The sequence below is a fragment of the Elgaria multicarinata genome, chromosome 6 (assembly GCF_023053635.1).
Source record: "Elgaria multicarinata webbii isolate HBS135686 ecotype San Diego chromosome 6, rElgMul1.1.pri, whole genome shotgun sequence".
Lineage (NCBI taxonomy): Eukaryota > Metazoa > Chordata > Lepidosauria > Squamata > Anguidae > Elgaria > Elgaria multicarinata.
In genome coordinates, this window is record NC_086176.1 from 62212757 (window position 1) to 62228448 (window position 15692).

At 40.1% G+C, this 15692-nt stretch overlaps 1 protein-coding gene across 2 annotated transcripts in view; it reads right to left on the bottom strand.

Moving 5' to 3' along the window:
- Positions 1-3654: 3654 nt before the first annotated feature.
- The window catches only part of PRR16 (proline rich 16), a 136474-nt gene continuing 124436 nt past the window's right edge, over positions 3655-15692 (bottom strand). For both annotated transcript variants that reach the window (XM_063128602.1, XM_063128601.1), the window contains exon 3: positions 3655-4954. In XM_063128602.1, coding sequence (XP_062984672.1) covers positions 4895-4954 — 60 coding nt within the window. In that variant the 3' untranslated portion in view covers positions 3655-4894. The remainder of the gene's footprint in view (positions 4955-15692) is intronic.

The window sequence follows — 15692 nt, forward strand, 5'->3', positions numbered from 1 at the left end:
ACTGATGAGAAGTGGGAGGGAGTATGGTTGAGTGACAGATCCACATTCTAATCCTAGGGCATGTTTTACCAAAGAATCCAATTGTTGTACTTTGGGAGAGGGCAAGGATGGGTCTGGGAGTAAAACGGCCATTCTTCCAAAACCACCAGCTTTACTATGAGAAAAGCTTTAAACTGGTCTTCTATGATCATAACTCCTGAGCCCCTACACCTATTCTTCTGAAACTTTGCAGGTTTCCTGTCTGAAGACACCTCTATGATGTGTACCATTTTCATACAAATTGATGTGTTTTTTGGGTTGTCAGAATATATGTGTAAAGCAGGACAAGCTGGAGTATTGGATCCTCTAGGCAGCATCCTTTTACCATATTTCATAACTGCAAACATGATATGTTTTCTAATAATGTCAATACTCCAGGACAATAATGCCAATACTCCAGCAAATGGATAGTGAACATGTTTAAACCATGGCTATGTAGCCACCACAGTTAGGAATGGTTCACACAATGCACTAAGCCATAATGTTTCGCTCAAAATGCTTAACCACCATTGCTTAGTGTGTCATCTGAACAGAGAACTTCAGCTATGGGGCAGTATATAAACATAATAAATAAATAAAAATAAATAGAAATGAAGCCTACCTAATAAGGGTCTCAATCCAGCTGAATTTAGAAATCTCAATGAACAGATAATCAAATTCCTTTCTCATGGCTTGTGACAAATCCAGCCTTCCTAAATCATTTTCCAGACCAAAGATGATGCTTAGACATGGTCAGGCATCCGTAGATATAAAAATATATGCATTATTAGAGATCTGACATTTGGGTATGTCTAGACCAGTGTTTACCCCGGGGATCATCCCTGTGCATCCACATGATGCAAAATCAATTCCAGCAGCAGGGAGGGATAAGTGGGACCACTTTTAACTCAATTCTTCCCGCAGTCTTAGGATCATCCCGACACCACAGGAGGTGTGTGAGTGCTCATCCCGGCTTCGTTCCGCCTCCTCATGAGTGAATGCGAGAAAGTGGGAAACAGGCATGGGGCACGGAGCTCTCCAGGCACCCTGTGTTCATCAGGGCTGGCAGGGGAGCAGGATCAGGGTGTTGGTTTTTTAATGTGCTTTTTCGTTGGAGTGCACATGTGCTCATCGCCTGTAAAAAGAAAAGAAAATGGCAGGCACTACATCCTTCCTTCCTCCTGGGATGTCGCGCTCGCTTGTGGACAAAGGGAAGGAACTCATGAGTAGAATATTATGAGATCCTTCCCCCCCTCCCTCCCTGGTCTAGACAAGCCCTTTGTCTTCACCTGCTCCCATGAGCCATCTCCTTGCAAAGTGTATATAAGAATCACCTGGTGGATGCCTGATCAGGATATTTCAAGCTTCTGGTTGGTCAGTATGAATTTCCAACAAGGTTCTGGAAGCTTCCCATCTTCCAAAGAAATGCCTTTGATTGTGAAATCTTGCTTTGTCTTCATGGTTGCTGGCTAAAGTTTGTTCGTCTCTCCACCGTCCGGAACCCAACTGTCTCCCCACCCCACCGGCTGCTTTGGTGAGTTATTCTTAGGATTTAGGTCTCCCTTCCCCTGGCCTCATCCTTTCCCCTTGAGCACCAATCATTGTGTGGTTTCCTGGATTTTGTGCATCCCCCCCCCCCCCCCCCACAATTCTAAAATGTTGAAATGCCTCTCCTAAGGCATGGTAAACCAAAATAGACTTAGTAGTTTTGGCTTTTGGGTCCCTGTCCCTTTTGTCTTTCATCCCACCCACCCCTGGAATCCCCCCCCCCCGTCCTCCGAGAGCTTCCCCGAAATGGAAGACATCTCCAGACCCTTGAATTCCACACTGCTGATTGACAGATTAGATTACAGAATGCTGATTCATATTCAAAACAAAAAGTAAACAAAAGAACTCCCAGCACGAAGAAAGTAAACATGTCAGAAAAAGTTTTAGTCTAGTCAGCATTCTGACATGAAAAGTTTCCATGTGCCATTATTTTTAATTCTTTAAGACAAATATGTGCAGTCCAAGATGAGCTGTAATACAGGCTATTTTGTACACTTCATCTGGACCTTATTCTTACATGGCTACATGAAACTGGTGATTTAAGAAGGCTTGGTAGCAAAAGACACTCTCAGTGCCTCTTTTTTTCTCTGTGTATGTATGTAAAATTATACACGGAATAGAGAACTCTGGAAAAAGGAAAAATATATATATTTTTATTCAAAACAACTCTAGCATCAAAGAAATCTATGAGCTGAAAATAATAAAATACTGCATTGGATGGATACAGTGACTCTTCCTGTTTGCAGATTATGGATGAAGTTTATCCAACAATTTCTCATTTTTTTTAAATTTCCCAAACTATATCAATCTGATCCTAACAATGGCATCTTTAACAGTACCATATGTTACAATTTGTAAATAAATCCCTGTTATGCAAGTATCACACCATATCATGCGTAATTTAGGAATCAGACCATATTGAAAGTTATTTTAGTTTCTGAAATCTAAAGCAGGGATGAGCAATATATAGCAACATGGCTGCAGAGAGCCGCTAACTGTGATTTTGCAACTGATGGACATTTGTTAGAATCCTGAGATTCCGGATTTCATGTAAAAAAGTAAGCTTCTAGCCCTCATTGTTATGATTTCAACAAATATTAAAATGCATGTATTTAAAGGAACAAAATACATGTAGAAAGAATCGCAAATCCTTATATCCAATTAAGATCTAAATAACTTTGACTCTGGAATTGGCATTTGAACTTAATAACTTGATTTCAAAATGGCTCTCTCCCACTTTCTAAATTGCACTGGCCACATTCAAGAGTGATACATAAGAAAAGAAGTGAAAGTGCCTGAAGCCCAGGGCAATCTTCAGATTTGAATTAAGCTTTTTGCAACATTCCAAAATAAGTAAAATCAGTACATCATGTCCACCAAGTATGGATTGGCACTAATTTTAGTTATGGAAATGACATGCAAATCACAGGCATCATCCAGCGCTTCTGTATTGGTGGCAGGAAGTGCAAGTGTGCAACTGTATCCAATCACAGCTGTTGGATCCAAGAGAAAAAGTAGACTGTCATAAATCTGTGTTGCAGCTCTTGCTGGGAGGCCTGAATTCCTCCATTGGCATTCTGGGAGCTGGGACAGAGTGGAGTAGACCAGTGAACAATGGCAACTCGGATCAAGCAACCAGGCAACCAGGACCCAGCAGGTTATTTCACAGCTGATCCACCCATCCCATTCCAACTCTATCCTCATTCCCACAATGTGGTACAAACATGTTGGAATATACTGGAGAATTGTCTCCCATTGCAATACAATGCTATGCTGTTCAGGTGTGTATCTAACACACACATGGAGCAGACGTACCACATATGTGTTCTGCTCTTTGGGGCTAGATATCAGTGCCAACTGCATTATGTACATGTCCTATGTGATGTACATACAGGCTCAGAACTTTTACTGTGGCTTTTTTGAATGCTCTATCTGCTTCAAAATATCCTGGTACAACTTTCAAACAAACTACATTAACTAAATATTTCCTTGGGACTATTAAAAAATAACCTATATATTGAAATTAAAGATTAAAATACAGCCTTTCTCTGAGTTTCCATACATATTTTCCAGTAGAAATATACTTTATAATTCTACAAACAACATTTTATATTAAAGCTTTCAGTCTGCAAATCATTATGATTTAACATGGCAAAACAAATGTTTTGGTTCTTGTCTTTAAATCTCCCTTTTTTGGTGAAGGAGGGTGAAAGGGGCAAAACAGAGGTGAATAACAGAAATCAGCAAAAGTAAGTGATTGCAAAGGATACAAACACCACATTTATTTAGAAAAATAAACTGAAAAGGCCTGTTTAGCTGGTACATTTTCCATGAAGGACAGATAATTGCCTAGAAAAATGTTATGCGTCAAATATGTAGTACAAATGCTTTCTCTCTCTCTTCCTTGTATTAACTGGGAGGATAATGTTAATGTTCATTAGGAACATGTGAGTTGTATAGGTCCATTTCTTTGTTGTTACAATGATACAAAAATGTATTAAAAATTAGATCTCTTCTAAAATCCATGTTAGCCTGTTGATGCTTTTTATCATCTCAGTCTTAAGGAGCAATAATTTGCCTTGTGAGAAAGAACTCTCTGAAGGGACAGAAGGGCATTAAATTTTCTTCATTTTTGTAGATAGATTTTATTTCATTTCCTCTAGAAGCCCCTCAAGGTACATCTTTGCATGGGCTAAAATTTCATGTGGCCATCTGTGCAAATGATGGCCTACATCATTCCCCTGAATGGACGTGACAGTGCAAATATTAGAAGTGCATTGAGATGCATTCTGTAACAGCTGAATATTTCAGCAGAGGACAGGAAACAATATATTTCCAAGCATTTTAGCATCATTGATCCTCTCTTCTTCTATGGCTTTGAATTTGCACAAGGGACAACCATGATCTTATTTTTCCACCCAAGTTGATAATTTCTCTTCTTGGGAATAAATGCATTGATTTCTCTGGAGTCAATTAAGTGCTTAAACGTTCATTTAGCTACATATATTTAAACACATTTTGGGACACTGGCTGGACCCACGTAATTACTGTTGAGTGTCCTTGATTTCTTAGCACTGAACAGCAGATCTTGGAGATGGCTGCTTCTGTGATGGGGTAACTCCTCTTTCTTCCTCTGTCAGAGCGAATGGTACTTAAGGCTGTGGCTTTTGTCAGGGCTCAGCTCGTTGCTGTTGGACATGAGGCTGGTGGTTTAATGCAGATTACACCAGTGATCAGTTGTGCTCTGGCTCTAGGGTTTCCATGCTCTAAGGAGGGCCCCTGTTGTTATAATCAAATATGGCCTGAAAGAAGTTGCACTGTCGAACTGTCATGGGAGAAACTGGTTAACATGCCTCCAAATGTTGACATCCCTCCTAGCCCGAAGGAGCTGCAAGAGAGAAAAGGAAAAGAGAGAGGCAAGTTACAACACTCACATATATGTATACTTGCATATACTCAGTTAAAATCCCATCTTTTTTTTTCTTTAGAAAAAATGGTGTGCATGTACCTCAGAATGCTCAAACTACTCTGTTTCCATTGATCCAACTATCCAGCTTCTAGTTACGAACATAAGAACAAACATCCTGGATCAGACAAATGGTCCATCTAGTCCAGCATTCTGTTCAATCAGCTGCCCAAATTCTCAGTGTTTTGCCAAACTGAAGGTGGTAACTTCATTTTCAGTGTCTCCTATTGAGCTCTATAGGCCAAAGTAAATGAGCTAAAATCTTGGACACAGTTGAACTGAGATAACGCCTGCTTCTCATTTCAGATACAGGGGCAGTCTTAGCTTCTATCCCAAGGGTGTCCCTGAATGCATGCATTTACATTTTCTGTTACTCATTCCTATGAGGGAAGGGTAAAATGGAAAACTCAGTTTCAGTTTGACCAGGTCAAGGGTGGACAATTTATGTCCCTACAGATGTTTCAGCCTACAACTCCAGTCAGCACAGCCAGTGATGAGGAATCATGGGTGTTGTAGGCCAAAACATCTGGAGGGACAAAAGCTGCCCACCCCTGAACTAGGATGTATAATGCTAGTTCAGAATTGTGGCTTTTCAGTAAATAATAGTTCCACAAAAATCAATACAATTACATCAGTTGATTTTAGGCAACAATCAAAGGATTATTTTAGATACTCAGAGTGTAATCCTGTATATGACTACTCAAAACCAAGTCCCGCTGAGTCTCAATAAAGACAGGTACATGCTTCTGCTTTTACAAGGTAGTTCTTGTGACTTTCCCCTGACACTTGGGCTAATCGAAAATGCCATTTCGAATCCAGTTTCCTACTAAGAGCTCAATGACTAATAACTTCTGATGGCAGACGTATCACACACTTATCATGCAGACAGCAGCAGCTTTTTCAGTAAATGCCTGTTGTCCTGTCCCATGGACTACCCCATCGTTCAAACCAAATCTCATTTAAATGCACCATGACTGTACTCAGTACCATCTCCAGACGCTGACATAATCCTTACATTTAAATGAACCCTGAGGTCATTGTGAGGAAGAAATCTGACTTCCGTACTGCATGGAACATTTGGAAAGTCAGACCTCATTTAAAAAAGAAGTTTTTAAATGATCTGTTTGATCTCAAACAGAAGCCTTGGTACATTGTTAAAATATAAATATTGCAACAATTCCTTCTATTAAATAATCCATCATAATAGTTCTCCCTTTTCCTCAGCCTAGCTAAAGAGCAGGATTTGTTGAGGCAGTTGCAGTCTGCATTTACACTGGAATGTTCAGAAACCACGTGACCGCTAGTACCAAATGGAGGGCCACTATTCTGCCATCCAAAGCAATTGGAAAGTCGAAGTGAATACTTTCCAAACTCTTCCAGACTCTGATCATAACTGTGGCTGCCAAGTCCAATTACAAAGAGATCTGCAGTGTGTACATTGAGAGAAGCAAGTTGCCTTCATCTTCTCCTTTGGGGCTTCCCATAGGCAGTTGTGAGAAACAGGATGAAGGACTAGAGAGAGACCTTGGTCTGTCCCACAGGCTCTTCTTGTGTTCTTAAGTTTAACATACAGGTTTTATCCATGGTTTTTTTTATCATGGGAATACGAAAAGTCTAAAACAATGGTGGTTTATTTCCAAACTAAGGAGTGTCAGGGCTCTCTTATCTCTGCCCCTATTAGGCAGGCCAGCAAAATGTAAAATCCACCAAGACAAACATAGCCCAACAGCCTTATGTGGCAAAGCCCATGAGGTTCAATACAAGTTTATGGGAGGGATCATAGCTCAATGGCAGAGCATATGCTTTGCATGCAGGAGGTCCCAGGTTCAATCCCCAGCAGCTGCAAGTAGGACTAGGAAGGAATCTTGCCTGGAACGCTGGAGAGCTGCTGCCAGTCAGTGTTTACAACACTGGGTTAGATGGACCAATGCTCCGACTCAGTATCTGGCAGCTACCTAAGTCCCAGTTTATTTGCCAATCTGGGATTGCAAAACCAGAGGCATTATCACATACCCTGGGAACACTTGAGACAAAGCCTGTAGGCTGCATTTAGCTTAGTGGGTTACAAACTGTGCAAGCTTCTCCTAGACTAAAGTATTCAGCTGTAATTGCTGAATGACTGAAAGGAACATGGGCACAGAGACACACAATTGAGGCCTACCTTGCATAGAAGCACCATTTAGGACAAGTGCTCCTGATCCTAACTAGGGAAAGACAGCCCATGCATCTGGCCCATTCTGTTGAAAACAATGTAGGTGCACAACTTCCTGAAGTGGGAGAAGGATCAAGACGTTAACATTTTGTGACCTTAGAATTCCTGTTGAACTTGGGGTGCAGAGAATGGCTAACTTACAGAACCATAAGGATAAGCTGCAAATTCTATTTGTTCTGTGCACACACTTCCCATAACATATCTCCCTCTGCTGTCTTTCCTCATCCTTGCTTCTAGAGCCCATGTGATGTGAATAGAGCTGCCAGACTTGGGTGAGCCTAGTACAAATCCCAACTCCGCCAAGAAGCTCACTTAGTATCCATGACAGGCATAAGAACATATGAGCCACGCTGAATCAGTCCAAAGGTCTATTTAGTCCAGCGTTCTGTTCTCACAGGGGCCAATCAGATGCCTGTAGGACGTGAGTGCAATAGCTTCCTCCCATATGTGTTCTCCAGCAGAATACTGCCTCCAGTACTGGATGTAATAAATATAGCCAACATGAGTATTATCCATTTTTAATGTTATCCTCTATGAATTTGTCTAATCCCCTTTCAAAGCCATCCAATTTGGTAGCCATCACTCCACCTTGCGGTAGTGAGTTCCATACCTTATGTCCCTTTCGCTCAATTTATTTTTTTATTTATTACATTTATATACCACCCCATAGAGGAAGCTCTCTGGGCAGTTTACAAAAGTTAAAAACAATGAACATTAAAAACAAATATACAAAAATTTAAAAGCATAAAAACAGCAATATCTGTTTAACACAGCTATTCTGGGGTCAGTTAAAAAACTCAGCACATGTTGTTAACTGCCTGGGAGAAGAGAAAATCTTAACCTGGCACCGAAAAGATAACAATGTTGGCGCCAGGCAAGCCTCGTTGGGAGATCATTCCATAATTGGGGGGCCACTACTGAAAAGGCTCTCTCACTTGTTACCATCCTCCGAGCTTCCCTCGGAGTAGGCACTCAAAGGAGGACCTTAGATGTTGAGCGTTGTGTACGGGTAGGTTCATGTTGGGAGAGGCGTTCCATCAGGTATTGTGGTCCCAATTTAACCTAACTCGTAGAACATATGAAGCTACCATAAACCGTTGATTTAACTAGCTCACTGCTGTCTCCTTGGATTGGGAGCAGCTCTCGTGGGAACTAGGCAGAGGAATTTCCCAGCTTTCCATCCTGAGATTTGTTAACTGAAGGTGCCAGGTATTGAGGCTGGAATCTCGTCCATGCAAAGTGTTTCCCGTCCACTGAACCCTGTGTGCTGTTCTGAGCTCCTTAGACAGGTGGGATAAAATGAAACACATGCCATAGCTCTGATAATTCTGCTGTTTTGAATACAACCTGGAAACCTGGGTGTTTTTTAAGCTGATTTGAAAGGTGCTGAGTTTACAAGTATTAAAAGGTTGCTGAAACTTCCAGCTGCCTTGGATCAGAAAGTAAATGTGCGTTCTTTACAGCTCACTTATTATCATTAATAATGAATATTCTGTAATTGGATCTTAGTTAGAAATTCTGTTGATGCAGGGAGCCAAGAGAGAATCCCTAGCACTTCCCTGCAGCTATTTTGGTTCTTTGTCTCTACCAGGGGTGTTAAGCAGCAACGTTGTTTTCTTTAGTAAAGCAGAGTCTAGAATTCTACGCATAAGACAGGCTTTCAGAATGATACACAAAATAACTGGTGATTTTTCCCCTTTTTCTTTTTTACAAGCAAGTTGTTAAAATTACATAATCAGAATAAATGCAGGGATTCGTCATTGTTGAATACTTGGAATCTACACTGGACTCTTGAGCAGGTGGACATAGTTTTGATTGTACTAAGAAGATTTTAATGAGTTCAATATGACATTTGTGTTCATTTGTATGTAGCCTGCTGAACATAAGTTTCAACACCCTGTCAGATCCAGCTCCAGTGAATACAATTTATGTTTTGTCTGCTATGCCATTTAATCAAATAAAAATTATATACATAAAAAACCCAACATCCCATGATGCCTAAATATTGGTTTCATTTCAGTTACTTCTCCTTCCACAATGGAGAAATCCAGTAACAACTTCCCCCTTCGTTCATGCACGCTACCCATATGGATAGGGAGCAAAAGGTAAATATCTCAGATTCACACAATGAAATGAAATAATAGAATTGGGGCTACAATGGTGCAATCTTCAGAAGTGAAGATATGGAAAAGTGAACACTGAAACCTTTTTATATAAAAGTAAATGGAAGATTATGCATATGAGGTGTAGCATAGCTATGTTCCTAAACAAATGCATTTGAAATTGTATCTCACACAGTTAAATAAATGTATATTTTATGTCATGTTCATCATGCTTAAACTCAATGGTTTCAATAAGCTTAGAGGTACCTACTCTGAACACCTAGAGGTACCTAACTCTGGGTCATAAGTGTGCTAAGTTTGCAACCCACAGCTAGAAGCCAAAGACAAGAGAAAACTATATGTAATTATGAAGAACTATACTTTTATTCAAAAAGCTCTTGCAATTTGTAGGGAGAATACAATGATATTTCACCATGCATCATCCTGTGATGGATGAACCAGAGGACTTACTCTGCGGGGGGGGGGGGGCAGAAATATGGAACTCACACCCATTTCTTATACCTCATTGAGTTCAGTATGGCTTATACCTAAGTAAGAGGATACTAGAGTGCAGCCGAAGTAAGCTTAAGGGATGTGTTGAGATTTAAACCTGAGTTTTTCCTATCCAAGTCAACATTAGCCATTCAGCCACATAAAGTCTTTTATTTTAATAAATATTGAATCTACAAGTTTCTGCTATGGGTACAATTGAAGCAGCATTCCACATTATTCAAATCTTAAGCCAAGTGCTTTAAACTCTAGCTAAAAAGAAAACAGAAAAACACATTTCATATTCCCCCCTTCTATATTCATCTATTCGGAGCAATCTGCCAGTAAAGACAAATAGTAGGTAGAAGCCCATAAATATTGTTTACCTCAGAGCACAACATTTATCTCTTTGGCCCTGATTTTTGTTAACACTTTCTTTTCTTTTCTCCATACTCGGCATTTGAGCATGAAGCAAGATGGCGCTTCCTCCACAGATATGCAGTTGTGTAACTGGGGTGGGGGGGATTCTTTACAACAACTTTTAGACTTCAACAAAAGCTGTGCTGCTTATGCTTTATTTTTATACCTTGTTGTTATCATAAAATTACCCATTGGAGTTTTTCTTCCAACTGTTGAGGTAAAACTTGTTCTTTGTCCTCCATGCCTAAACCCTCTTTATGTCCAAACACATGAAGAGGATCACATAAATGACTGGGCTAGCCCTGCCCCCATGACACTGACTGACATCATTTCAAGAGGGCAAAAACAGGGCGTTTGAGAATTTTCTTATGGTTCACTTGTGACCAGAACTTTCCCACTGCATGCCCAAACATCAAAGTGAGTGATTTTTGTAAGCAAAGCTTGCCCATTCCCAGTAGTGGTTCAAAAATTGTGTATTAAAGAGAGGGAAAAAACCTACACCAGTGTGATGTAATGGCTAGAGTGTTGGACTGGAAGTTGGGAGATCCAGTTTCTAGTCGTCATCCCCCAACCATGGAAGCTCACTGGGTGACTTTGGGCTAGTCACAGACTCTCAGCCCATCACTGGTTTGTTGTTGTGAAGATAAAATGAAGAGGAGGGGAGGATTATGTATGCCGACTTGGGTTCCTTGGGGAGAAAGGCGAAATATAAATGTAATAAATAAATAAATAAATAAATATTTTAGGAAAATATGCATTTTCACATCTTAGTCCAAGGGTGGGCAAGTTGTGGCCCTCCAGATGTTTTGGCCTACAATTCCCATTAGCCTTCAGCATTGGCTATGCGGGCTTGGGATCATACGAGTTGTAGGCCAAAACATCTAGAAGGCCACAAGGCCTGTTTTAGTCAGTGGAGGGTGGGAGGGTGGGAGTGCACTTTTGGAATGCACACTTTAAAAAGTGTGTACCCATAGACCTCTCTTCACAGGGATTGGAACCCTAATCAATCAAGCAATGCCATCTCCAACTGTCATATTTTCTCCACTTATAATTTTTGGAAAGCTTAAATCTTTCCTATTCTTTACCCATCCCATCTGTTTTGTTAACAAAAAGGTCACTAATCCAGTAAACCTTTGGAAATAAATATTTGAAGGAGAAAAACAAAAGCAGCAGCACAGGGCATGGTGGAATTTACCAATCAATTATTTTGGTAAAACTGCTGGCACGAATTGCTGTCAAAATGCTAGCTATGAGACTCTATCCAAACACTATATATGTCATCCTTTTCATTATATACGTCTGTTTCAAAACCATAAATCCCATACACATAATTTGTTGTTTAATTTGAAGAATGCATGTAAATGTCAGATTGACCCAAATTCCTACCCCATCTCAACATTTTCTGAAATCTTGGTTGCCAGAACAAACTGCTTCAGAGAGATGCCTTTTTTAAAACAAACAAACATGCTTTTAAAAAGGACATCTGTCCAAAGAGTTAAAGTTTTCAAAATATATTAAGTTACCTTCTGAATTTAATTCATAATAGCCCACTAGCACAAAGAATATGCAGCCTCAAAATAAATAAAATACTGTGCATAGACACCAATGCCACTAAGCAAACCATTCCTGAAATCTAATGAAACTTTCAGAACCACAAGTATTGATTCTCCTTCTGTAAAATGACATGAAAACCCCATCTACATATCTATATATGCCTTTGATGGTACCCAAAAATAGTGAATTGAATAATAACTTTTTTCACTTTGGCAGAAGCCATACACCAGTCAAGCAAGACATAAGAGACTTGCAAGGCATAAGAGTCAGTATCAGTTTGGGGCTACTGAATACAACTCCATAGACTTTCAACAAAAACAGCCTTTTCCATTTGTGAGATGGCAGGTTCCATTTAAAGCAGGGGTGGGCAAATTCTGGGGGTTGAGGAGCTGCACTGCCCCCTCTTGGATCCTATTGGGAACTGCACACACACACCTGCTCAATTTGCCACTGCCACTGTGATGGAATGCATGTTGGGAGCATGAGCCTTATCTTCAAACAAAATTTCCCTTCCAGGAGGCTTCTGTGAGCTTGAAAACAAGGTGTATCCTCCCTGTGCCCCTTGTTTCCTGTAGAATTGCTGTGTTTTTGTTTGTTTTTGGCTACTGTGGTTTCAAATTCGGTCATGCTGGCAGGGGAACACAGTGGGGATACAAAAATAGTGTTGCCCATCCCTGATTTTATGTTGTTGTTGTTGTTATATCCTGCCTTTTGTCCAAGGCTGGGCCTTCAGGCGGCATTACAAAATTTAAAACATATACATTTAAAACCTATAAATAGAAATATACAAAGTTAAAAATATTTTAAATATATTCCAATATTAAAACATTTTAACATTTAAAATGACAGTTTTAAAAGCCCTTGGCAAAGATGGAGGTCCTGATTATTCGCCAAAGGCTTGCTGAAACAAAGAAGTCTTTGCCTGCCTCCTAAAACACATCAAAGAGGGAGCCAGCCTAGCTTCCCTGGGAAGAGAGTTCCAGAGCACTGGAGCAGCCAGTGAGAAGGCCCTCTCCCATGTTCCCACCAGGCCTGTGATGGTGTTGGGACTGAGAGATTTAAAGAATGTCTCCTTGCTTTAAAATAGGAATGGTTCTGGTTTCTTTTCCTTTCTTATTTTTTAAAGAGTGGTGGCTGATGCTCCCTCAAATATAATAGTGCTTCAAACTCTACCTACCTTTCCTGCTCAGTTTTGCCCAACACAGGTTCCCCCTAGTTTGAAGTGTTTCTCCCCCTCCCCAAGGTTCCTATCCTTTTCATGTTTAAGTGAGCCTGAAAAAGAAAAACTAGCTACTGTGACTGTTGTATGGTATGGGGGCTTAATGGGAACAAAGAATATATTAAAGTTATTTATTTATGGAACATTTAAAATTGTTTTATTTACTTTATATGTTTCTAATGCTAGCAATTTTCAGATGCAAACCCTTGGGCATCGCAATAGGGTGACCAAACTTTCTGTTGGTTCTGAGAATGTCACCAGTATTCCATTCTTTCAGCTACATCCAGTATTATGCTTGCAGATGTCTGCTTGTATACTGGAAGTTCCTCCCCCTATGTTACCCACAATTTGCTCTGGAGGGTCCCCCAACCCTCTAGAGCAGATTTGAGTGGGCCTGGGGGGGGGATCTGTTTTGCCTATGGATGGACAGCTTTGGCAATAACCCATTATTATCAACACCTACCTGGAATTGTAGTAGCTCATCAAAGCTAGTGAGGAGCACCCCTGCTTCATATTCGGATAAATGGCATTTTAATGATGGCCTGATCCAAATCAATAGTAGCCCTACATATTGTATTTAGAAGAGAAAAGTTAAACCTAGTACTGTTTGCATATTGTCAGGAATGAGACAATTTTCAATGCTTCAATACAAGTGAGAGTTCACCACAAATATATTTAAGCCCTTTAAGCCAAGCTACAGATGGTGCTCTTGCTGCTTCAAAGTCCTCGTGAAGCATTTCATTCTCTGCATGAGACAGATTGCCGAGTCCGTCAGAAGATTCTGGCAGAGGATTTGATTAACAAAGACGGTTAGATGGCAAAAATCAATGTAGCAGCAAGGATGAAGTGGCTACATTGAACTCATGATATATATTGATAGGAATCCATTTTGTTACATGTCTGTGCATCCAGGGAGAGTTTTCTCTCTCTTCATATACCTGCTAAGAATGATTAGAAACAATGGATAGCTTAGCAAGGAATAAAAGCTAAAGCTTAGAATAACTATAAGGTTGAAGCTTTTGGATGTAGATATTTTTAGATACATAAATGCTCTCTTGATACGTTAGTACATCAAACTGTTCCTTAACTGTACTATCCCGTTTTGTTCATTTGTTACTTCAGTAAGATTTGCCTTCACACAACTGCGGGTACTTGTGCAGCATCAGGCTGCACTCTTTGAAATCAATGGGAATTTGAAATCACTCACACACTGAGGGAAACTGTTGCTGCAGTCTCTGAAAAGCAGGCTATTTAAGGCAATTGTATGCATCTTTTACAAAGCTCAAAGCGGTTTACATTAAACAATCAAATAATGTTTAAAATTGCATGGATTTTTAGCATTAAAATAGACTCCCAGAGTATTGGCAGATCCGACCTGCCATAAGTCTTGCAGACTCATGTTCAGAACGTAGTAAGAATGGAAAAGGAGGAATGGCAGCCAAAAAAAACAAAGACAAAAACAAAGGAATAAACCTCTGGCTGAGGTTCATCAGCCATTGTGAGAACCAGAAGTCAGTTGATCTGCTCCTACAGTGTGGAACTTAATCCATGAATAGGGAACATGCCCAATTAGTCAGAGCATCCACCCAAGAAGCAAGGAAAGCTGAAGGAACAAAAGGAGCTGGCAAAGTCCATAGACTAGAAAGATGGAAAAGAGGAGAATCAGATTTTACTAGAGATGAGTTGCTTCGATAGTGAGTTTGAAAGGAAATGCTGCAATTACAGGAGACTGATGGTTATGAGTCACCTAACATCTCAGTCAATGGCTACACATGTGCCATGCCTTGCCTGGCAGAGATTGGCTGTTCTTACTTAGCTCCAGCCAATGAGAAAGGATGCCTACTGGCTTTAGATACAAAGCTTCAGTCTCCTAGTCATCAGTTGGAGATGTGACATTGATGAATAAATGAATGAATAAGTGAAGGAATAGCAATATCTATATACCACTTCTCATTTGAAAGAAATCCCAAACCGGTTTACAAAAGAATCAAAACAAACAAACAAAACACACACACACACACACATCCTTGGGCTGGTACAAAGATAGCTCACAGTTGCATGGCTGGGGGAAAGCCAAAGTAAACAAATAGATTTTCAATAAATGCCCCAAATCCACCACTGTTGAAGCCTGATGCACTTCAGAGTGGAGATCATTCTGCAGGCAGGTGAGAAATATTCCCTCCATGTATATTATTATTATTATTATTATTTATTTATATAGCACCATCAATGTACATGGTGCTGTACAGAGTAAAACAGTAAATCGCAAGACCCTGCCGCATAGGCTTACAATCTAATAAAATCATAGTAAAGTAATAAGGAGGGGAAGAGATGTAAACAGGCACTGGGTAGGGTAAACAGGCACAGGGTAGGGTAAAACTAACAGTGTAAAGTCCAAACAACATCAAGTTTTAAAAGCTTTAGGAAAAAGAAAAGTTTATACTGAATATGAGGAGGGAGATAGGAGCTCATCCCCTTAAATTTCATGCATTCAGCAGCAGCTATGAAAGAGATTTCTACACACATAGAAACCCCCTTTGCACCTTCTGCTGAATATGCTATGGTCGGAGGCTGGAAATGTGACTCCATTCCCCTTCTCCACTTTCACTATACACATAGCGATAAGGTATGACTATATCTCTCCTTATTCCAATGGAAAGTATA